The sequence below is a fragment of the Callorhinchus milii genome, unplaced genomic scaffold, assembly GCF_018977255.1.
Source record: "Callorhinchus milii isolate IMCB2004 unplaced genomic scaffold, IMCB_Cmil_1.0 Scaffold60, whole genome shotgun sequence".
Classification (NCBI taxonomy): domain Eukaryota; kingdom Metazoa; phylum Chordata; class Chondrichthyes; order Chimaeriformes; family Callorhinchidae; genus Callorhinchus; species Callorhinchus milii.
In genome coordinates, this window is record NW_024704801.1 from 88,710 (window position 1) to 111,882 (window position 23,173).

General features: G+C 51.0%; 2 protein-coding genes across 3 annotated transcripts; both read right to left on the bottom strand.

Annotated features, from left to right (window-relative positions):
• Positions 1 to 3,299: 3,299 nt before the first annotated feature.
• ap1s1 (adaptor related protein complex 1 subunit sigma 1) lies at positions 3,300 to 10,675 on the bottom strand. 2 transcript variants are annotated; one of them, XM_042345563.1, is made up of 5 exons: positions 10,556 to 10,675; positions 5,800 to 5,978; positions 5,385 to 5,493; positions 4,612 to 4,749; positions 3,300 to 3,428 (listed from the first exon to the last, which is right to left on the bottom strand). In XM_042345563.1, exons 1-5 carry the CDS (start codon positions 10,556 to 10,558, stop codon positions 3,381 to 3,383), a joined length of 477 nt encoding a protein of 158 aa, XP_042201497.1. In that variant the 5' UTR covers positions 10,559 to 10,675; the 3' UTR covers positions 3,300 to 3,380. The 2 variants fall into 2 exon arrangements, with proteins under 2 accessions (XP_042201497.1, XP_042201498.1); XM_042345564.1 differs by lacking the exon at positions 10,556 to 10,675 and adding an exon at positions 9,184 to 9,202.
• Positions 10,676 to 13,634: 2,959 nt separating this feature from the next.
• Positions 13,635 to 21,210, bottom strand: serpine1 (serpin peptidase inhibitor, clade E (nexin, plasminogen activator inhibitor type 1), member 1). Its single transcript, NM_001292565.1, is given in 9 exon segments — positions 13,635 to 14,831; positions 15,306 to 15,389; positions 15,888 to 15,974; positions 16,389 to 16,489; positions 16,660 to 16,858; positions 17,086 to 17,283; positions 17,638 to 17,871; positions 18,930 to 19,192; positions 21,180 to 21,210. Coding segments are annotated over 8 exon segments (1,200 nt in total). The 5' UTR covers positions 19,189 to 19,192; positions 21,180 to 21,210; the 3' UTR covers positions 13,635 to 14,793.
• Between the last annotated feature and the right edge of the window lie 1,963 nt (positions 21,211 to 23,173).

The window sequence follows — 23,173 nt, forward strand, 5'->3', positions numbered from 1 at the left end:
AAAAGGCAAACTGCACATGATGTATTATTTCATTGTAACTTTGGAATGTGCAAACCTGTTCCTCACACAGTGTATCCATGTCTTGTAAATATATATATATATATAAAGTGTTTGGTGTATCAGCATCTCACATGTTCGCACTTAATAAAAGCCAGAGTTGTAAATAGCACCAAGGGGCGGAAATCCAGGACTAGTTTTGCTATGAATAAAGGCAAATATTTTACTGAAGAAGAGTCTTTTTTTACCGTAATCACAGCAGGATGTGAAGGTGTGACAGCCCTCTCTTGGCTCAGTAACTCGCCTCCGAGGAGGAGGTTGTGAGTTCGAGCCCTCTCTCCCCTCACCCCCCCCCCCCCCCCCCCCCAGGTGGGGGAGAGAGAGTTAGAGAGCGCCATGTTGTCAGAGAAGCAGCCTGAGATGTTAAACCCTCACTCATTCCCTGTCTGTGCCCTGTTCAGGGGGATGTTAAAGAGCTCTCTCTGGCGCTGCTTCTCTCTCTGCGGCCGATAGATAAAATCACTCACTGGCTTCACGGCTGTTTGTGGGGACGTCGCTGTGTTTGCTCACCAAAAACATACGATCCTGCAAAGCATTTTGAGACGTCCTCCTGAAGTGATGACACCTTGTGAAATGCATGGCTTATTATTAGTGCTGCTATAACTGCAGCAAGCCAGCTCGGAAGTTAATACTAAAAGGAGACAAATTGCAGTCCGGAAATATGAAGAAAATCAGAGTAAATCTCGACCCAGTTAAAATATCTCAACCACGATTCACGGCAAAGCAGGAGTGACCGTGTAGATGATCACAAGCGGTGCTGATGATGGTTTATTTGGGGAAAGGGGGCCACCAGGAGGGGTTAGAGCCTCAGGAATGCAAGCGGGAGGGACAAGCGAGAGGTTAGGAAAAATAGCATCACTCATTCCCACCTGGAATCAGAGGTCTCTGATCAATAGTCGTTCAGACGGGCGTTGGGTAAAGATCCGAGGGGTGACACCATCGGGGGACGTGGGGAAAGGAGAATGGAGAAATTAAAATGGTGACTCGGAAACGGAGCACGGACTCGATGAGCTGAATGGCTTCCTTCTGTGGGGGAGGTGAGTGGGATCTCCTCAGAGCTGAACTGAACTCCAAAGCTGACCAGTCAGCGCTGTCTCTCAATGCCACGTTAGGTGCTTTTAGCTGGTTAGACTCCAGTAGTTACCCTAACTCTGGGCTTCCCCCCCAGCTTTGGCTTTTGCCAACCTGTGCCTCATACTCTCCGGAATCAGGTAAGCAGGGGGCGTCCCTCCAGGGAGAGAGAGAGAGAGAGAGAGCGCATTCCATTCCAGCAATCTCTCTGGGGTTTCAAATGTGTAGGTGGGATACATGGTTTGGTTTGGATGCTCCTAAGTACGGTGATGGGTTTCCGTGAGTCAGAAACCCGGCTGACCAGCAAAACCCTTGTGCTGACAGGTTGTTACACACAGAATAGAACATGGGTTCCTTGCCCTCTCCCTCAGCTGCCTCTCCTACCTTTGCCACCTCACCTCGTCACCTCTCATCCCTGGCTCAGCATTCAACCTGTCACTGTCACTCGCTCTGACAGTTTACCTTAAACAAAAGTTTTTGTTAATTATCTGTACATTTTCCGCGAAGCGACAGCCCCACAAACAGCCATGGATTGTGTGACCCAAATTTTTTTTTTTTTTAGATTTTATTTTAATATTTCTTGAGGAGGGATTATATTACCCACAGAAAAGCGATCTGCCTCATTGTTCCTGCTCACTGCTGGTAAACAGAGGCGTCAGTGTGTGTGCGTGTGTGTGGGGAGTAAGGAAACTTGACCAATGTTTCTCCCTGACTGGCCTGGCAATCAAACCCAGGTCCTCTTGCTTGTGAGGCAAGGGCTCTAACCGCTGAGCTACAGGACCCCACTTCATACTGAGCTCACGGCCAATTAGCATTTAATCGTGTAGCCGTGCTGTACGAGCAAGTGCCACCTAAAGCTGGTGCGAGGTAATCAATCAGCTGCCATTTGCCTTTCACGACTTTGTCATTGTGAATTCAGTCGTCACCCATTTCCCAAAACTCGGACTGGATTTGGAGACGGTTTCTTCCCTCCCTCCCCCTCCAAATATAATAATCCTTGCATTTGACATGGCCCCTTATCACATCTCAAAGCGCTTCACAGGATTGAGGGCGAAGTAGTAACTTTGTGATTTGTGGGCAAAGCACGGCAGCCAGTTTGCGCTCAGAGACATCCCAGCCGTGAAGTGAGTGAGTGATCTTATCTGGGGATTGTTAGCCAGGACACCAGGAGAGAGAGAAACTTTACCTCAGCGACGCCCATGGGAGATCTTTAACGTCTGCCCTGAACAGGGCACAGACAGGGAATGAGGTTTAACGTCTCATCTGAAAAGGATGGCATCTCCGACAACACAACTCTCTCTCTCTCTCCACCTCCCACCCTGGGCTGGAGCATCAGCCTGGACTGTGAGCTCAGTGTCCCTGACGTGTGTGGGTGCTCAAACCCACAACTTCCTGACTCGGGGGAGCGAGCGACTGAGACAATCTGATGCTTGGTTGCTTAACCCAGAAATGGTAGCTGTGAAAGAAAGGATTTAAAACAACCGCAATGTTCGAACACCTTGGACTCGCTGTGATGCTGTTTAATAAAGAAAACCCCAATTTTGAGATTGACACGGAGGTGCATCTCATTTAACTTCGCAGATAAACAATCCTGGGCCTCGCAGGAGGGGAGAGAGGGGGGGAGAGAGAGTGTGATCTACAGCCGTGTAGCAAACACCCAAGGTTTGACTGTTGCTTTGGACACTGGTCCTCAGAGAATGTGCTCCCAGACTGTTTGCCATCGCAGCGTAGATTAGAGACAGACCAGTGGTCACCGGGAGCCTTGTGTGTGCGTTGTGACATGTGTGTGTGCGTTAGTGTGTGTGTTGGGGGGTGGGTGTGTGTTGGGGGGGGGAATGTGTGTGTGTTGGGGGGGGGTGTTAGGGTGTGTATGTGTGTACTGAAAGGGTGAGATCGGATGTTAACCCCTTGTCATAGCCGAGCTGGGAAGGCAAACAGCACAAGTCCGTCACCTGCCCATGGACTGTCCACAGAGAGACACGTGACAGTAATCGGATCAGCCAGTCCATCTCCCTTCATACACTCACTGTCCACATCCCCACCTGACATTGGGAGCGGAGCTGGTGTGAAGGACAGAGAGAGACTGGTGAGGACAGTGAGGGTGGAAGTCTGACCCTCTCACAGTCTCCCTGGAGAGGCTGAGGTACAGGTGGGATCAGAACGGATGTGCATTAGTGTTAATGACTTTATTACATACAGACAGTGACGATCAGAGTAAGCAATCAGACATACAGGGTGGGGTGTCAGCGAGGCTAGGCCAATCCCATCTCTTCCAGGACGCTGCGTGGAGATTCATCATCCTGTGGAGCAAAGACACAGAGTACAGTTACAGTGCAGGATATATACAATAATGTGCATTATACTACAGGAAATATAATACCACAACAAAAAATGTGCATCGTTACAAACTGTTGCTGTCTGGAACCCACAGTCTGAAAGGCTGGTGGGAGCAGATTTGATCGTAGTTTTCAAAAGAGAATAAGATAGATACTTAAAAAGGAACAATGTGCAAGGCTATGGGGTAAGAGCGGGGGAGCAGGGCTAGTTGGGGTAAGAGAGGGGGAGTGGGACTAGTTGGCAGCTCTTTCAAGGAGATGGCGCAGGCTCAATGGGCAGAATGGCCTCCCTCTGTGCTGTAAAATTCTTTGATTCTATGATTTATAGCACGTCCTTCAAGCAGGGCAGCGTCTCGGAGCCCTAAATGCACTATATACACACACGCGCGCGCACACATACATACACACACACACACAAGTTCCTATTTTATGTATTAGCATTTAAACTACATCAATTGCGAGGACTGTAATAATAAAGATCCCCTTCAATCCAGAGAGATGCAGACCCAGTACGAGGTCAGGTTACCCCCCCACCCCCCCAGCCAATCGCCCCCCCAATAGTCAGTGGCCAATATTGCCCTCAGTGTTATAGGTGGAACCATAGACAAGGTGAGAGGAGACTGGCAAGTCATGTTCTCCCCCTAGTGGACAATCACGGAAAGCACAATCAGTCATAAATAATAATAATAATCCTTGTATCTGACCCAGCGCCTTATCACGTGACGTCTCAAAGCGCTTCACAGGGTCCACTGTTAAGTGTAGTGACTGTATATTTTGTTGGTTAAACAAGGCAGCCAACCATAATCTTTGTACCCTATCACGTCGCTCAGAAAGTGCTTCATCGAATTTACTGTAAGGTGTGACGACTGAATAATTTAGTCTGGGGGAGACTGTCGGCCAGGATACTGGGAGAGACAGAGAGAGAGACACGACATTCCCTTCTCGCCGCGGGAGATCTTTAACGTCCGCCTTGAACAGAGCACAGACGGGGAGTGAGTGAGGTTTAACAAGAGAGGGAGTGCCTGCAGAGTGGAGGGAGAGAGGGAGGGGAGAGGGGGGTTGGAGTGAGAACTGGGGGAGAGTGGGGGAGGGGTTGCTGAGGGAGGGGGGCGAGTGGGCGGGGGGGGGGGGGCAAGGGAAAACCTACCTCCTGTAGGAGGTCCGACTGCTCAATGGCTTTCAGCACATTTTTTTTGGAGGTGTCCTGTATTTCTCCGCCCATGATAAACTCGTCCAGGATGAAGTAGGCCTTCTCAAAGTTGAAGATGATGTCCAGTTCGCACACCTGCAAACAGAGCACAGGCAGAACCTGACGCCAAACCAGGAAAAGGCTGGGTGGCTGAATGGCCCTGTTCCTGTTTCCCGGAATCACAGCAACGCTGAACCAGGCAACAGGAACAGTGGGCCATTCGGCTCATCACATTCATTATAATAATAATAATAATCCTGGCCTTCGGTACAACACAACACCTCATCACATCATCGAGACATCTCAAAGCCCTTCACTGGATACACTGCCAAGTGCAGTGACTGTTTTGTGGGCGAAGCGTGGTAGCCAATTGTGCACAACGACGTCTCACAAACAGTCCCAGAAAAGAGCTCCGCCAGTCTGCTAACAAGCGGGTTCTTCCTTACTGCTGGTAAACAGAGGCATGTGTGTGTGTGTGTGTGTGTGTGTGTGTGTGGAGTAAGAAAACTTGCCTTAGGTTTTTCCCTGACCTGTCCCGCCTGGGAATCAAACCTGGGTCCTCTCGAGGCAAGGGATCTAATCCCTGAGCTGCAGGATGATGATGACCCCAACCCCCCCCCACCCCCCGCCCTGTGAGGTGACAGAGTCCAGACACTTGTGAGCAGCAAAGGCTGGAGTTTATCCTATCCCGATGACCGTTACCCGTGGTGAAGCTGAGCAAAGTTACTTACGCTTCCAAAGTACTTGTCCAGAAGCTCCACGTAGCGATGGATCAGCTCCAGCGTCAGAAGCTCGTTGTCCTGATCCTCAATCGCACAACAGAAATACAGACTGGCGTACCTGCGGAGAGGGGCAGGGTCAGGGTCAGCCAGGGCCCTCACAGGGCTCAGACACACTGTTACCCCTCCCCCCCCATTCTTCTCCCCTTTCCTCCCCCCTCCTCTCCTCTCCACCCTCACAGAGATTCACAGCGCAGAAGGTGGCCATTCGGCCCCATCGTATCTGTGCCTGCTCCTTTAAGAGCATTGCTTTCAGTACATTTACAGTGCGTTCACTGGGGGGAGTGAGGACACAAGGCAGCCATTGCTGTGAACACCGGGAGGAGGGAACGGGTGGGTGGGGGGGGGGGGGGGGCAGGATCTGAACCTCTTGTAGACGATCTTCAGGTCCTTCCACTCCAGGAAGCTGCACATCTTGGGTTTGCGGCTGAGCACAATCTGCATCAGCTCCCGGCCGACTTTCTTCTTCTCCTTCTCGGATGTGGCCACGTACCATTTCTGTAACCTCAGCTTCCCCTGGCGGCTAAACAGCAGCATGAACCGCATCTGTGAGAGGGAGAGAGAGGAGGGAGAGAGATGGGGGGAGAGAGAAAGAGAGAGGGGGGAGGGAGAGAGAGAGAGAGGGGAGGAGGGAGAGAGAGAGTGGGGGAGAGAGAGAGGGGGGAGGGAGAGAGGGGGGAAGGGAGGGAGGGAGAGAGGGAGCGAGGGAGGGAGAGAGAGGGGGGGAGGGAGAGAGAGGGGGGGAGGGAGAGAGAGGGCAGGTGGGAGGGAGGAAGGGAGAGAGAAGGAGAGTGAGGGAGGAAGAGAGAGAATGAGTGAGTACATGAGTGTGTGAATGTGTGAGCGAGTGTGTTAGTGAGTGTGTGAGTGAGCGAGTGTGAGTGTCGGAGTGATAGGCAGAGAGAGAGAGAGAAAACATTTTGACATTTACACCTTTTCACATTGGGAGGACGTCCCAAAGAGTTTAACAGTACTCGCTTGATAAATATTGTGAAGATGGGGTGAGGTGGGGGGGTGGGGGTGGGGGGGGGGGGGCAGCCGAGGGGGAGTGGGGGAACCGAGGGGAAGGCGACCAAAACGCGGTCAAAGAAGTAGGTCTTGAGATGTGTGGGACAGACGTCAGGTGAAAGTCACTGCTTAAACTGAGAGAAGCGCAGCACAGCAAACAAGCGAAGCATTAAACCCTGGAACATTACATTTTACTGCGTGTAAATCACGGGACAGAGTTTTATCTCATTGCTGCTCAGCTGTTTAAACTGTTCTATTATATTAAACTAATATAGATAAAGGGTCAGCTCAGGAAGCCAAACCACAAGATACAGTTTACTTCTATATTAACATCTCAGAACTGTTTACATAGCGGTTGGGTAGTGAGCTGTAGAGAAGAGTTTCTCTCTCCAGGTTTCCTGACCAACAATTCCCTCCAGATAAAATCAGCCATTCACTGTCGGCAGTTTTTGACAAATAATAATAATCCCAGCACCTTATCACATCTTCGAGACGTCTCAAAGCGCTTCACGGCATAGAGTAAAGTGTAGTGACTGTATGTTTTGTGGGCGAAACGCAGCAGCCAATTGCGCACAGCAGTGTCCCACAAACAGTCGTGGATCAAGGGGCCAAATTATTATTTTTTTAAAGGGATTATTACCCCCGGGAAAACGAAATTGACTAACGAGAGGGTTCCTACTTCCTGCTGGTAAACAGAGGAGTGTGTGTGTGGGCGGGGGGGGGAGGAGTAAGTAAATTTGCCTAAGGTTTCGCCATGACCTGACCCGCCCGGGAATCAAACCCAGGTCCTCTCGCTTTCGAGGCGAATGCTCTAACCACTAATACACAATTGGTAAATATTTCGGTGAACCTTGTGGGGCGGTTTGAGACGTCTTGGTGGTGTGATACAGCGAGATATCAAACACGAGGATCCTATTATCATAATCCTCACAGTATTAATTTGTGTGAAGAGTAGCGTTGCAATCATCCCCTTCAATTCAGCACAAGTGTGTCAGTCAGGGTGAGGCACTAAATTATGAATCTAGGTCAGTCTGACACCGTGGCTGTATATTCAGGCACAAACACATACACTGCAGGTACAGCTGGGGAAACTAATCTAAAACGCGGTCAAAGAGGAAGGACTTGAGGAGGACTTTGAAGGACTCTGCCTCGAACACACCCCACCAGTTTCCTTGCTCAGGGTCAAGTCCCAACCATGTCACGAACCGGGGTGTGAAGGACGCTGTGTAAATGCAAATTCTTCACTTTAAATACATTGCCCCTACGCCCAGACACTCTGGAACGCTCTTCCTCTATCCCTTCGCCTCGCCCCCTTCTTCCTTCCCTATCCTGAAGACGTCCTCTTCGACCGTACCTAAGGTCACCTTCCCCCCCCCTCCCCGGGCCCGATGTCGTGCTCAGCCACTGTCAGGCGCTCTGGGGCGCTAACCTGGCGTGAGGAGTGCTGCTGTGTAAATGCAAGTTGTTTTTTCGCAGCTGCCTGGCTCCAACGCAGTCTGTATAATCCCCACCCCCACAGCCGCCCTCGGGCCAGATTGATGGCATTTTCAAGAAAAACACAACCCAATTAACGCTAGGAAAGAATTCTGCCAGAAACTTTGAAAAGAATTGATCGCTATGTGTGAGTTTTACGTCTCCTCGTTATACGATCAAGAGACATTTACAGCTCAGGAGGCCATTCAGCCCCGAGCCTCTCCCCATCTCCCAGAGTGCCAGCCCACTGCCCGAAAAATAATAACAATACTCGCATTTGGTTCAGCATTTTCTGGAGGAAAGATACTTAATCCTCTTTAGGTGCACATTAAATGTGGAAAAGCGAAGGGAGTTCCTCTCTCCTGACCAACAATAACCCCAAATAAAATCCAGAGAACAGAATTCAAAATCTTTGCCCTCACCTTCAAAGCCCTCCACAGCCTTGCTCCTTCCTACCTCGGCTAACCCCATATTAACCTGTCCGTTCCCTCCACTCAGTGGGCTCCGGCCCACCCCACCATCAGCAGTCAGGCCTTCAGCATCTCTGCCCCACTCTCTGGACCTCCATCCCACAGTTCTTTTGCCTCACTCCCTCCCTCCCTCGCCTCCTTCAAGGCCCATCTCAAGACCATCCTCTTTGAACAACCGTGCTTTCGGTCACCCTCCTACCCTCCCTGCCCAACCCCCGATCCCAAACCCCAGCTCGGGTCCGAATCCCTGACTGTCCACTCACTGGGGACGTCCTCCTGACATGAAAGGCTCCGTTTAATGTTATTTGATGTTGCTGCTGTGCATAATTGGCTGCCGCGATCGTTTACAAAATACAGTCACTGCGCTCTCAATTGTGAAGCGCTTTGAGACGTCTCCGTGGTGTGAAAGGCGCTTTACGACGCAATTTGCTGTTGTCTTCCTGGCGCTGCATCAAACGCAAGCATTATTATGTGATATTATTATTAGAAACTTTCCAACAAGCTCTCAATAAATTGGTCTCTCTCCCTTAAACCAATTTGTTGAATACATTACAAATAAATTGGCATTAGATTAAGGCAGTAATTGAATCTCTCGGCCGCATTCATGAAGTATTTAAAGGCGCGTGGGCTTAGAGCAATTCCAGCTGCTTGACTGAGTTGGTGCCTTTCATCTCCCTGCCAGACACCTAGTGTTCCTAGCGAAGGCAACTGCCATAAGATTGTAACAGATCACAGCCCACGATAGAAACCGACGAGAGCAGAGACCTGCACCTGGACAATTCAAATCCAAAAACACTGACCCGTCCACTTCCTCCAGCCGGTCAGACCCCACGTGGAGAATTGTGTCCGGTTTTGGGGCAGCAATCAAAGGAAGGTTACACCAGCCTTGGACACCCGTCCAGCAAAGGTTCCCGAGATTAATACTAGGGTTTAACGAGCTTAGCTGTAATAAGAGGCTGAGTAGACTGGGGTTATATTGCTTACAGCAAAGAAGGTTAAGGCGTGATTGAGGTGCGTAAAATAATGAGAGGAATTGGCAGGTTAGACAGTGGAAGGACTTCCTTTGATAGCGGGATCTGTTATGAGGGAACAGAGCCTCAAATACGGATTTAGGACAATTAAAAACAAGGTCAGGGAGCCTTTCCTCACGGAGGCTGGTGAGGATGTGGAACCAATCCTCACCAGAAAGCTTTCGAGGCAGAATCGATCAGGAGGTTTAACGGAGAGGGGGGGGGGGGGGTGCAGAGAGTCAGGAGCAAAGGGGTGAAAGGATGTGGTAAAAAGGGCAAGTGTCGGCATTAAAAGATCTGACAAGATCTAAAACTGGTCAATGCCAGGTTTAACAATATCCCAAACAGACCTCCCCTCCCACACACCTTTCCAGCTGCCCCCCCACCCCCAACGCCACTCTCTTCCTCCTCTTCAACCCCTCGTTTGTTAGCAGTTGGATGACTGTTTTCCAAGGCTAACAATCCCTCCACTGGTCACTCAATCCACGACTGTTTGTGCATCACTGCTGTGCGCAACTGGCTGACGCGTTTCGCCCACAAAAATACACAGTCACTACACTTTACAGTATATTCTGTGAAGCGCTTTGAGACGTCTCAACGCCGTGATAAGGCGCTGTTTCAAATTAGTATTATGACATTATGATTAAATAGAGAGTGAGAAAAAGAGAGACAGAGTCAGACACACAGACACACACAGCGTGAGACACACACAGACACAGTGTGAGACACATACACACACACACACACAGTGTGAGACACACACAGACACAGTGTGAGACACATACACACACACACAGTGTGAGACACATACACACACACAGTGTGAGACAGACACAGACACAGTGTGAGACACATACACACACACAGACAGTGTGAGACACACACAGACACAGTGTGAGACACATACACACACACACAGTGTGAGACACATACACACACACACAGTGTGAGACACACACAGACACAGTGCGAGACACACACAGTGACAGAGAGACACAGACAGGTGGACAGTGTGAGACACAGTGACACACAGTGAGACAGATTCTGCAGGTGAGGTGAGCCATGTCACCTGCTGACGTCAGCGCCACACCTGGCGCAGGTGAGTGAGTGAGTGAGTGAGTGAGTGAGGCTTCCTGTCCCCCTCCCCCTCCCCCCCACTCACCATGTTCCGCCGCTGACCTTCGCCGCCGCCGCCGCTTTGCTCTGTATTTTGCTCCCGAGAACTTCCCCTCCTCCGGGGCCGCCCTCCCTCCCTCCCTCCCTCACTCCTTCCCTCACTCCCTCCCTCACTCAGCCATCAGCGCTGAGCTGCTCCCCACCCGCCGCCTCCTCCCTCCCTCCTTCCTCTCGGGTGCCCTCTGCGCAGGCGCCGTACGCCCCCGGGCCGGCGCTCGGGTGTCCGTCAGGTGGCTCTTCGCCCCCCCCCCCCCACCAACCCGGGTTCGGGTATTTCCGTCACCCCTCGGGTGTTTCCGGCAAGTGGCTCCTGGCTTCGACCAGCCATCGGCTGTTTTCGGGCCCTGGCTCCCTCCAGCCACTCGCTCCTGTCTCTTTCCCGCCCTTCTTTGCTTCAGTGTCCCTCCCAATCCAACGCCACCGCCGCCCTGGGCCAGCCGCACCACTTGACATTTGACACCACCCCTCCTCTTCCTTCTCCATCTTCCCTGGGCACTGCACTGCGCAGGCGCTCGGGTATTTCCGGCCGCGCTCGGGTATTTCCGGCCGCGCTCGGGTATTTCCGGCCGCGCTCGGGTATTTCCGTCTCCAGAGGCGCCAAACCCGAGAAAGGCGTTGCCATGGAAACCGGGGCGACGTTTATTTATTATTATTATTAAAACTCCAACTCTGTGGGAAACCATCGAATGATATAATATCATATATCCTCGTCAATAATCCCGGGGTCTGGGGCATGTTCCTGACTGTGCGCTGAGGGGTGGGGGGCTCCTGAGCCGGGGTGGGGTGCGGGGGGTTCCACATATTCCAGGCGACCGGCTCGTGGGAGCAGATACAAGGACGTCGGCCGTGCGTTCGCGGTGACATTATTCCTGGGTCCTGTGTTGACTTGGGGGACGGTGAAAGTTGAGGGGAAACCTGACCAAACCCTTTGGACCGGCCGAAATCCCGGCTCCACCACCGCCAGGCGCTTCGCAAGGTTTTGCTGTGAAGTGTCGCAGTTGGGTATACTATCGGCCAAACCTGGCAGATAAGTTGTGGGCAGCCACATCCCACAAGCAGCCGGGAAGCAAACAACCAATTTTATTTGGGGGGTTGTTGGCCAGGACACTGGGGGAGAGAGAGGAAACTCCCTTCTCTTTTCCAATCGCGTTGCAGGATCTTCAACGTCCACCGGAACAGGCACAGACGGGACCTCGACTTGACGTCTCATCCGAAGCATGTCATCTCCGACAATACAGTTTCCCCGAGCACCGCATTGGAGCGCCAGCTTAGACTCTGATTCCGAGCCCTAGCGTGGGGGGGGGCTTGAACCCACAACCTTCTGACGCAGAGGCGGTGAGAGCCAGGCTGACACTCCACATAAATGCAAGTCATTGATGTTAACGTCTTTCCTGAAGTGAGGTTCCCCAAAATGGTCTCTCTGTGACCCACAGGGTAGTTATTACTGCAGTTGACTGATTGCTCACTGAAGCTTGACGGACCATCGCTGTGTGTCTGTCACGGTATGTGATTGCGCTATTAATACCTCCTGCCTGAGGTCTCTCCCTGCTTTGACCGAGGCTGTGTTTAGTACACATGTGAGCGAGTGGCTGCTGTGCTTTGGACAAACCTTACATCGCAAACTGTTGTGAGCAGTCTGATCTTCTGGCTCCACATCACGGGTGCTCTTTGATCTCAGCGCACAGTCAGGAACATGCAACATGGAAACTAATTGACTTACGTCTCGTCTGTGTCCGTTCTCTCCAACACTCCCTGTTTTATCCGGTCACTGCCTTTTTTTTATTATAATAATCAGTGGAATTTGATAATAATTAATAATAATCCTTGCATTTGGTGCAGCGCCTTATCATGCTGTTCAGACGTTTCAAATAGCTTCACGGGATTTTGCTATGAAGTGTAGTGACTGTGCATCTTGTAGGCAGCTAATTTTGCACAAGGCAATGAAGCGAATGAGTGATTTTATTTGGCCCTTTTGGGGTTGTGATCTTTCCACCACTGCTCTATCTCTGTCTTTCCTGCAGTGTGGAGAGCAGATGATCTCTGTGGCCTCTGGAAACTAATTCCCTGACCAGTGAAATAGCTTCTCCCCATTTGCCCTAAACGCTCCTAGTTTTGCTTCCATTACCATTGTTTTGGAACATGAAGGTTATTGAGTTCAAAGTTCTGACGTGTGGGCTTGAAGCCACAGCTTTCTGACTCACAGGTGAGCGTGCCTACCTACCGAGGGAAACCAGGCTGACATATTGGCCATTGCCTCACTTACCAGCCCTGAGCAGTCAAACTCATTCATCCCAAGGCATAAAACCTCCTGTCACACCAGATGCTGCTCACACCTGCAGGAAGTGGTTAGTTGGAAACCAGCCGAGACGCTGGGTGGGAGGGAGGGGTTTGTACCCAGAGGCAAAGGTTTGGAGTTTTCAGTAACTACAACAGGACGGCACCTGGCTCCACTCCATGAAGGAGCTTGTATTTTCATAGCCGATTCTTAACGTCTCAAAGGAGTTGAGCAACTTGTTAAATTGAGGACTTTTCGTTGGCAACTTAACTGCAAATCCCGACAACTTCGCGATTTATAGTCTTGTGTTTGACACGGCCCCTTATCACGTCGTCAAGACATCTCAAAACGCTTCACGGGTTTTTTATTGTAAAGTGTGGTGATGATGTGTTTTGTGGCGAACGAGGCAACCAATTTGCACACAGAGAAGTCCCCGCAAACAGCCATGAAGTGAGTGTATGAATTTATCTGGGGCATTTTCGGCCAGGACACCGAGAGAGAAACTCCCTTCTCTTTTCCCCAACAGTACCACGGGAGATCTTTAACATTCGCCTAAATGAAGCACAGTCTTTAAGGTTTAACGTCTCATCCGAAAGATGGCATCTCTGCCAATGCGGCACTCTCTCTTGCTCTTTATCTCTTTACCCCCAGCGCTGTGCTGGAGTGTCAGCCTGGACTGTGAGCTCAGAGTTGTTGACTTGGGGGCTCGAGCCCACAACCTCCTGAACCCAATGGCCAGAGCAGGAACCAAACAGCAGAAATAGATCAACGAGACAGATGACAGGCGGGGAAGATTCCTGGGACCGTTTATTATCACCAATGTTACACACCCATTTGGAATTTCATTGCATTTTCAGTCATTCAGTCACACATCGATATAGCTTTCTAAAAATAAATTAAATGCATTCAAAAATATATTAACCGCAACGTTTTGTAAGAGAGAAGCTTTCTTAGGCTATATCAGTGCACGACCAAGGTAGAAATGTAAGTTAAGAGACAGTTCAGCCCACAATATAGATGGAGGAAGGACGGATTGGCTAGTAATAATAATCCTGGCATTTTACACAGCACCTTTCGCATCAGGAAGATGTCTCTAAGCCTTTCACAGGATTCACAGCGACGTCCCACCACCAGCTGTGAAGTGAGCGAGTGATTTTATCTGGGAGATTGTCAGCCGGGAGAGAGCGAGAGAGAAACTCCCGTTTTTCCCCAACCACCACAGGAGATCTTTAACATCCTCCCAAACAAGGCGCAGAGGGAGAGGGTGAGGTATAACATCTCTGACAATGTCCCGCTCTCTCTCTTTCTCCCCAGCCCTGCGCTCAGACCTCAGCCTAGACTGACTCGAACCCACAACCTGCTGACTCGCCCCGAGATGGTGGCTTTGTTGACCTGTCGGGTTGTAACATGGTGGAACTGTCGAGTGTGTGAAGCTTCCAGTTTTTGAGACAGGAACTTTTTAATAATTAATCCTTGTGATCTTTGCATTTGAGGCAGTGCCTCGTCACGTGGTCGAGACGTCTCGAAGCACTTCACAGGAGACAGTGTAGTGACTGTGCATTTTGTACTCTGAAAACAGACTAGCCACAAAGCCGTGTGTGTGTGTGTGTTTGTGTGTATAAATGTGTGTGAGTGGAGGGAGTGTGATGAACTGGGAACCATCTCTGTATAAAGTTCACTTAATATACAGTGTGTGCTTGTGTGAGTGAGCGAGAGGTAGACAGCTGCAGGGAAACCAGTTAGCCGAGCCTGAGAGGCAGAGAAGGATCGTGGACTGAGATCCAGAGCAGACAAGGGACATAGGGAAGGCAGAGAACAGAGAGCGTCCAATCTGCTGAAATCGATGCCTGCAGGCCTTTCTTGACAGATGATTTTCCCGCTCAGTTCTGGTCCACGTCCCCCCCAGTGTCCAGCCACTGCTGAACGTTCCCTGTGGAGACAGCCTGCGTCTAGGGCTCCATGACTTGGCCAGAGAACAACACAGCGCCTGGAAAACAGAGTCAGCAACATTCAAACTAAAACCCAACTCTTATTCAGCGTCACATCATCATAATAATGATAATCCTTCAATGGATACCATGATTTTCACGTCAAGAGGACGTCTCAAAGCGCTTCATAGGAACAGGAGGAGGCCATTCAGCCCCTCGAGCCTGTTCTGCCATCCTATAAGATCGTGGCTGATCTGTACCTCAACTCCATTTACCCGTCTTTGCCCCGTATCCCTTGATACCCTGACGTAACAAACATCTACCCACCTCAGTCTGGATAGAATTCACTATAAAGTGTTTTGTGTAGTGACTGAGTGTTTTGTGGGTGAATGCGGCAGCCAGTTTGCGCACAGTGACGTCCCCACAAACAGCTGTGAAGTGACTGAGTGAGTTGTTCTCTGTAGGGAAGCGAGTGTGTCTGGCGCAAGCTTACGATGTGGGGAACAGCTCTGTGAGGTGTTAGCGTTTCTCACCTGTGGGGTTGTGTCTGATGAAGAAGAGGAACGGTCTGTCCAGCACCACTTCCAAAGGAGCCATCCGTGCGTATAGGATAGCAGCTGGGAAAGAGGGGAAACAGCATCAAGATCAGTCCTGAAATAGTCCTTTACCCCCTGACAAGGGCCCTCACCTCTGTCTGCCCACACGAAGGAGAGGATAGAGAGGAACAGAGGCTTAGACAAGCTCAGGCTCTACAGGGTTCAACAACAACAACTTGGATTATATACCCCGTCTTTCACCAGTCACTGGGGGCAGGGAATCCTTCCTCTCAACTCCTGTTAATCCTAAAGCCAAAGCTCTAACTAATTAACTAACTAACTAACTAACTAACGGGGAGGGTGGCCATAGCTGGACAAGCATTGGGAAAACTTGGGCAGACAAGCTATGTGTGGGTTTAGCTGGTTAGACTCCAGCAGTGACCTCAACGCACACTCTGGGCTCCCCCCAAGCCTTGGCTCTCCCCCAACCTGCGCCTAATACTCTGCGGAATTAGGCGAGCAGGGGGCATCCCTCCAACGAGAGAGAGGGAGAGCATTCCATGCCTGGGCAGCACTTACCGGTAGCAGATGAAGCCTTGGTTCCACTTTCGTTCACCTCCACCCTCACTTTCTGTAGTGCTTTTGACACAAAAAGTCCTTCAGTTTCTGTCGGGGGAGAGAGAGAGAGAGAGGGTCAGGCAGTGAGGGTCTGGGTCTACTCTGCAATCCAATCCCAAGCCTCTGCAAAGCTGAGCCTACAGCCCAGGCAGCGACCAGAGATCAGGACACATCATTTTCTAGCCTCCGCTGTTACACACAGCGACGTTCACATCAGGAGGACGTCTCAAAGCGCTTCACAGGATACACTGCAAAGTGTAGTGACTGTGTGTTTTGTGGGCAAAACGCGGCAGACGATTTGCGCCCAGTGGGTCTGACAAACAGCCAACAGCCCCGCGGGGGATCTTTAAATTCCGGCTGAACAGGGTACAGACCAGGAGGGAGTGAGTGACGTTTAACGTCTCACTGGAAGGATGTGACTTTAGCAAAAACAAATCCCGAGGAGGTTGTGGACGGACTTACTGCTGATCTCAGCAAAGTTGGCTTTCCCAATGTCAAACATGTCAGTCACTCCCATTTCCCGCAGTGAAGCCTTGAGATCAGTCTCGCTCTCCAGGGAAAACCTGCAACATACAGAGACCGTTAGCCCTCACACAGACACACACACACACACCCCAGCTCACACCTCACACACACCCCAGCTCACACCTCGCACACACCCCAGCTCACACCTCGCACACACACACACCCCAGCTCACACCTCGCACACACACACACAGACACACTCATGTACCTGGGGAGGACTAGTTGGCGTGTGACACGCTTCATGCTTTGAGTCCAGGTGGTGATGAGGTGGGAGGTGAGGATGTTTGTGATGGTGGAGAGTGGCTCCCGGCGACGGCATGGTGCGGCCAGCAGCATACTGAGTCTCTCGTCCCCATAGGGCAGCTCCACCACATCATAATATACCCCCCCCGGGCTGACAAACTCCCCTAGAGAGGACAGGAGAGGAGAGGGTGTCAGTGAGAAGAACCCAACCTACCCCAATCCCCAACCCCACAGCCCCATCCCCCACACCCCCTGTCAACAAGAGGAGAAATTTGTGGAGTTTTGTGTGTGTGGGAGGGGGAGGTGTATATGTGTGTGTGTGTGGTGGGGGGGTCGGGGGGGAGATGTATGTGTGTGGGGGGGGGTACACAGTTGTGCGGCTCAGACTCACCGACATTGAGCTGTGCTGTTTGCATCATCATAGTCACAGCGACGTCACTGCCGTCTTCCCGGTGAAACGCCCGCACGTGGGTTCCCTCCTCGGGGAATGGCAGCTTCCAAACCCCCTTAAAGTACAGAGCGTTTCCCAGCACCATCCGTGTTAGCCCAGAGTTCAGCATTCCCGGCTTCAGGAAATCCACGATCATATCTGGGGCAGCATAGAGCACAGTCACATTCCCGCACCACCAGCCCAGCCCCAACCAGAGTGTCACACACCCACCCTTACAGCTCCCTCTACACTGTCCGTCCGTCCAAACTCCCAGGTCAGGATAAGACACACAGTAAAGCTCCCTCTACACTGTGTGTCCACACTCCCAGGTCAGGGTTAGAGACACAGTAAAGCTCCTCTACACTGTGTGTCCACACTCCCAGGTCAGGGTTAGAGACACAGTAAAGCTCCCTCTACGCTGTGCGTCTGTCCATATTCCCAGGTCAAGGTTAGCGACGCGAGGGGAGCTGTGTAAACACTAGTTGTTGTTGTTATTATTGTTGGTGTCCTCACCTCTAGTCTGGGCTTGGACCCACTTGTTGATGATGTGAGTGGCCAGCTTGGGATTCTGGAAGAAGACTTGCTTTGGGCGGCTGTGGAAAGCCCGGCGGCAGCTCTTGACAAAGCCTCTGGTCAGCGTCATGTTTCTCTGGATGAACATGGCGTTGGCCGAGTGCACGATGTCCTGGTTAGATTTGGCCGTGATGTCCTTCTGTAGCTGCCTGATGGCAGTGGGGATGCCTTGCTCTGGAGATGGGCAGAGAGAGAGAGAAAGGGAGAGAGGGAGAGCAAAGCAGTTAATGGGAGGAACAAACACCAGCCTGGCACAGCCGGTGATGACCATGTCACCGGGTTCAGCCCTGAGGAGACACCATTTCTCTGTTGGACATGATTCTGAGCTGAGCTGAGAGTGCAATGTGGACAATAGCTGAGACTTGTGCAGTTCCCACAGTCTGCCACCAGGCGTCCTCGGTTAGCTGTGTAAATGTGCCTGTGGGTGAGTTTAACTCCATAATAATAGTAATGATCTAATAATAGTAATAATAATAGTAATAATAATAATCCTGGCATTTGATCCGGCGCCTCATCACGTCCTCCAGACGTCCCAAAGCGCTTCACAGAATACACTGTAAAGTGTAGTGTAGTGACTGTATATTTTGTGGGCGAAACGAGGCAGCCGATTGCGCCCGGCGACGTCCCCACAAACCATGGCTTGAAGTGATCAAGTGGAGACCTGTAGCTCAGTGGTTAGAGCACTCGCTTTGCAAGAGAGAGAGTTCAATTCCAGGCAGAGGGCGAAACCTCGGGCAAGTTTCCTTACTCCACACAGAGCCTAATAATAATCCTCCAAAACAAAACAATAATAAATTGGTCATTTTTAATCTACGACTGTTTGTGGGACATTGCTGTGCGCAATTGGCTGCCGCGTTCGCCCACAAATATACAGTCAATTCACTTTACAGTGTGTTCTGTGAAGCGCTTTGGGACGTCCTCCCGACGTGAAAAGCGCTATATCAAATGCAAGGATTATTATTCAGGATTATTATTATTATCAAATTATTATTATTTTTTTAAGGGATTTTTACTTCCCTGTAGATGGAGCTTTACGTACAGTGCGTGCATATGTGTGAGAGAGAGAGACACACACAGTAATATAGAGACGTGCACAGAGACAGACAGACAGACAGACAGACAGACAGACAGACAGACAGACAGACAGACAGACAGACAGACAGACAGACAGACAGACAGACAGGGTAAGATCCTGTGGGGTCTGTGGTTATATTCACCCCTCGTGGGCTCACCTTGCAGCTTGTAGCCCATGACATCCTGGAGCTGCTCCAGGGTGTGGCCCGAGGCTCCCAGCTGGACCATTCCCATCAGCGAGGACATTCCATAGGGGGAGAAGAGAACATTCCGGTCCCCGTTCGCCTGCAGGATCTCCTGGAAAACCCTCATCCCGAAATCCGTGGCCAGCTCCGACACCCGAGCATTGCTGGCCCTCGAGCAGGAGGAGGCGAGGACCAGCAGCACACACACCAGGGCCGTCGTCCTAATCATCATCGGCCTGGACAACAACAACAACAACAGCATTTACACAGCGCCCTTCACCCAGAGCTCTTCACTGAGCTGCAGACTGACCCCGACCCAAGGGGAGAGGAGGGGGTTGAGGGGGAAGGTGACCGTCCATCAAAAAAGGAAGGTCTTTAGGCGGGATTTGAAGGATAAACAGGAAGCCTGGAGCCGGTTCAATGTGTGATCACATCAACAGAAGTCGCAGCGATTTCACACAGAGAGTTGAGTGTAGTGACTGTTATTGTGGACATTAAGATTTGTAACTATGGGTTTGCTCTGACTCTGAGTGTGTGTGCGTGTGTATGACTGTGTGTATAATGTCTCTCTCACTGTATATGTTTCTCTCTCTCTCTCTCTTTGGACGTGTATATTGTATTGGATGTTCGGGCGCACATTAAAGATCTCCCGGAGTTTCTCTCTCTCTCTCCGATATCCTGGATCGACAATCCCCCCGATAAAATCACTCGCTCACTTCACAGTTATTTGCAGGGATGTTGCTGTGCAAATCGGCTGCCGTGTTTCGTCCACAAAACAGTCACTACACTTTACATTAAAAATCCTGTGCAGCACTTTGAGACACCCTCCTGACATAAAAGGCACTGGATCAAAGTCACAAGATTTATTATTATTACTAAACTAGACACAGCGCTGCACTGGAACATCAGCCTGGACCGTGAGCTCAAAGCCCCCGACATGTGTCGGGCTCAAACCCACAACCTCCTGACTCACAGGGGAGGGAGCGTGGGACTGAGAGGCAATTCATGCGGATCAAAGGGATTTCATAGTTAGTCTGTTTCAGCGCGAGATCGAGGCAGTCACCAACACTAAACTCTCGGTTTTGTCCTTTAGGATTTGACAATTCCCAATCCCACTGCCACCACCAGCGAAGCTCCAGCTCACGCTAGTCGGACGTCAAACTACCAACCAGTGACTGTCCTCCTGGGGAGGAGGTAAGTGGAGACGCCTGAACTGGCCCCAAAGTGACCCAAATGACGGAATCGGTCCAACCCACTGTGACGGTCTCCAGGCAGGTTCCTGAGCCAGGTGGGTCCACAGTATTCCTGGGAACTCACTGCTGATGGCAGCACAACCCGCCCTGGCTCATCAGCACAGCCCAGCCTGGAAGGGCCGACTAGTCACTGGGGGGAGGGAATCCTCCCCCTCAGCTCTTGTTAACCGCGCAGCCAAAGCCCTCACTAATAATAATAATAAGGGGGGTCCTCGCTGGACAAGCAGCGGTAAAGCTTGGCCAGACAGCGCCTCTCTTTCTCGATGGCCAAGCTCTGCGTGGGTTTAGCTGGTTAGATCCCAGCAGTTACCCCCCAACTCCCACTCTGGGCTCCCCCCAAAAGCCTTGGCTCTCGCCAACCAACCTGCGCCTAACACTCTCCGGAATTAGGTAAACAGGGAGGACGTCCCTCCAGGGGGAGAGAGAGAGAATGCGCGCGTTCCATTCCACACTTGAAATTTCCGTGGTCCGTGACCTACAGTCTGGTTTGGAGAGTCTTAAGCACAGTGATGGTTGTCCAAGTGTGCAGGACACAGAGAGAGAACCCCCCCTTCTCTTTGCCCCCACCCCCGACAACTTCGTGTGAGATCTTTAATGTCTGCCCTGAACGAGGCACAGACGGGAGAGTGAGCGATGCTTAACGTCTCAGCTGAAGGACGGCATCTCCAACAATGCAGTGTTCTCTCCCTCTTTCTCTCTCTGCCTCTTGCTCTCTCTCTCTCTACCACCCCCCCACTCCCACCCCCTCCAGGGTTGAACTGGAACGTCAACAACAACTTGCAATTATATAGCACTCCCTCACACAGGGTAGCGTCCCAGAGCGTCAAAGCTGTGAGCGCAAAGCTGCGAGGCAACACTGCAGTGTCGATGGTCCGATGGGGGCAGCAGCGATGGACAAGGTGAGGCACAGAGAGAGAGAGCAACAGCGCACACAGCGCGTAAATGCAAAGGCTTTCGATGACTTACTTACCTCTTAACAGCTTATCACTGATTGAAAGTTAAGTTCAAGTGAGATGAGTGGCTGCAGTAGAAGTGTTGTTGTCGTGTTGTGTTCTGCTCTCTCTCCTGTTCTTAACTGCTTTCTCCCCCTCCTCAGCCTCTTATATACATATCCCAGCGGAAGCTGAAGCTGAGTAAATCCCCCCCCACCCCCCCCCTCCACCCACTGTCAACAAGCCCACACAGGGTTTTCCCAATATTAAACCTCAAGAGCCACAGGAACCAGCCCAAGTTAACCCGTTCACCCCCACATGCCAGGCAGCTCACATTCACTTTGTCTCTGCAACAGAGCCCAATATTAATAATAACAATAATAATAATCCTGGCATTTGATACCACGCCTTATCTTGTCTTCCAGGCATCTCAAAGCGCTTCACAGGATACGCTGTAAAGTGTAGTGACTGTGTGTTTTGTGGGCAGCCAATTGCACCCAGCGACGTCCCACAAACACGTTGAGCGACCAAATTATCATTATTTATTATTTATTTTTGAAGCGATTATTATTCCAGGAAAAGCGATCTGTCAATTGACTTAACAAGCAAGTTCCAATTTACTGCTTGGTAAACAGAGGCATGTATCTGGAGTAAGGAAACTTGCCCAATGTTTCGCCCGCCCAGGAAAAATAATAATAATAATAACAATAATAATTCTTGCCTCTGATACAGCGCCTTATCTTGTCGTCTCGTGTTGTAACCACTAAGCTACAGGACGCCACACACAGTGGGCGAGTCCTGCCTCCGGTGGTGCAATGCGCTGGGCTCAGGAATAGCTTCCCATCGGAAGCGGGTGGTGTGGAGGCCGGACACACGTGGGAAGCAGTGCCGGGGTTTGGGATTCTGCTTGGACCCGGTCTGTGAACAAGTGACATGCGCCAGGGTCAATGTCTCTTTCACACTCTCTCTCTCTCTCTTTCTGTCATCCTCTTCTCCGTATCTGTGTGCGTGTATGTGTGTGCGATTGTGTGTGCGTGTGCCTGGTTGCCTGTTTGCATGTGTGGGGTCACAGCTGAGCCTGATCCTATATTCACCCAACATCCCCCCTCCCTCCACATGCATGCACATACACACAGACACACGCACAGACACACATGTGCAAGCATACACACACACAGACACACAAACACACACACACAGACACAGCCATGCATACATACACACACAGAGACACACGTACACACAAATACATACACACAGACACACGCATTTGCACACAAATGCACACATAGACACGCACACACAGAGACACACACATGTGCACACAAATACACACACACAGACACGCGCACACACAAACTCACAGACTCACACACACACACATGCAGTCATACAGGTACACACATACACAAACACACACAAACTGAATTCCCGGAGTGGATAAGATAAACATAAGTCAATGAGCTGCGAGACAGGACAAACATGAACACAACCCAGACAGACACGTCTGAACAACCAGACAAGGGTGACTAAGCGGGTCACAGCTGGACACCGCCAGATAAACACTCCTCGAGGCCCTGCCTCGCCCTCACCCTCGCCCTCACCTCATATACGTGGGAGACTCAACAAATTCCTGCCACTATCACATTCAGTGCCAGCCAGGCTCTGTGTGCACGTGTGTGTGCGTGTTAGCCTGGCTTTGTGTGTGTTTGTGTGTGTGTGTGCATGTCAGCCTGGCTCAGTGTGCGTTCGCCCACAAAACACACAGTCACTACACTTTACAGAGTATCCTGTGAAGCGCTTTGAGACGTCCTCCTGACGTGAAAGGCGCTGTGTTATTTGAGCTCTTGGCTGGGATGTTGGGGGGTGTTGGGGGAGAGGAGAAACCAATAACACAACAGGCACTAGGACTGATGGAAAGCTCCCGGCTGGAAACTGATTCAAAGCGTTCCTGCTCTGTTCCTGATCCGAGGAGCGGCAGGGAATTGGGAGCGTAGGATACCATTTATGGAGAGAGAGAGAAAGAGAGAAA

Coding starts and splice junctions, on each gene's coding strand:
- ap1s1 (XM_042345563.1), bottom strand. Junction 5,494..5,799: donor CTGAAGATCGTCTACAAGAG/GTTCAGATCCTG, acceptor CCCTCTCCGCAG/GTACGCCAGTCTGTATTTCT. Junction 4,750..5,384: donor TGGACAAGTACTTTGGAAGC/GTAAGTAACTTT, acceptor CTCTGTTTGCAG/GTGTGCGAACTGGACATCAT.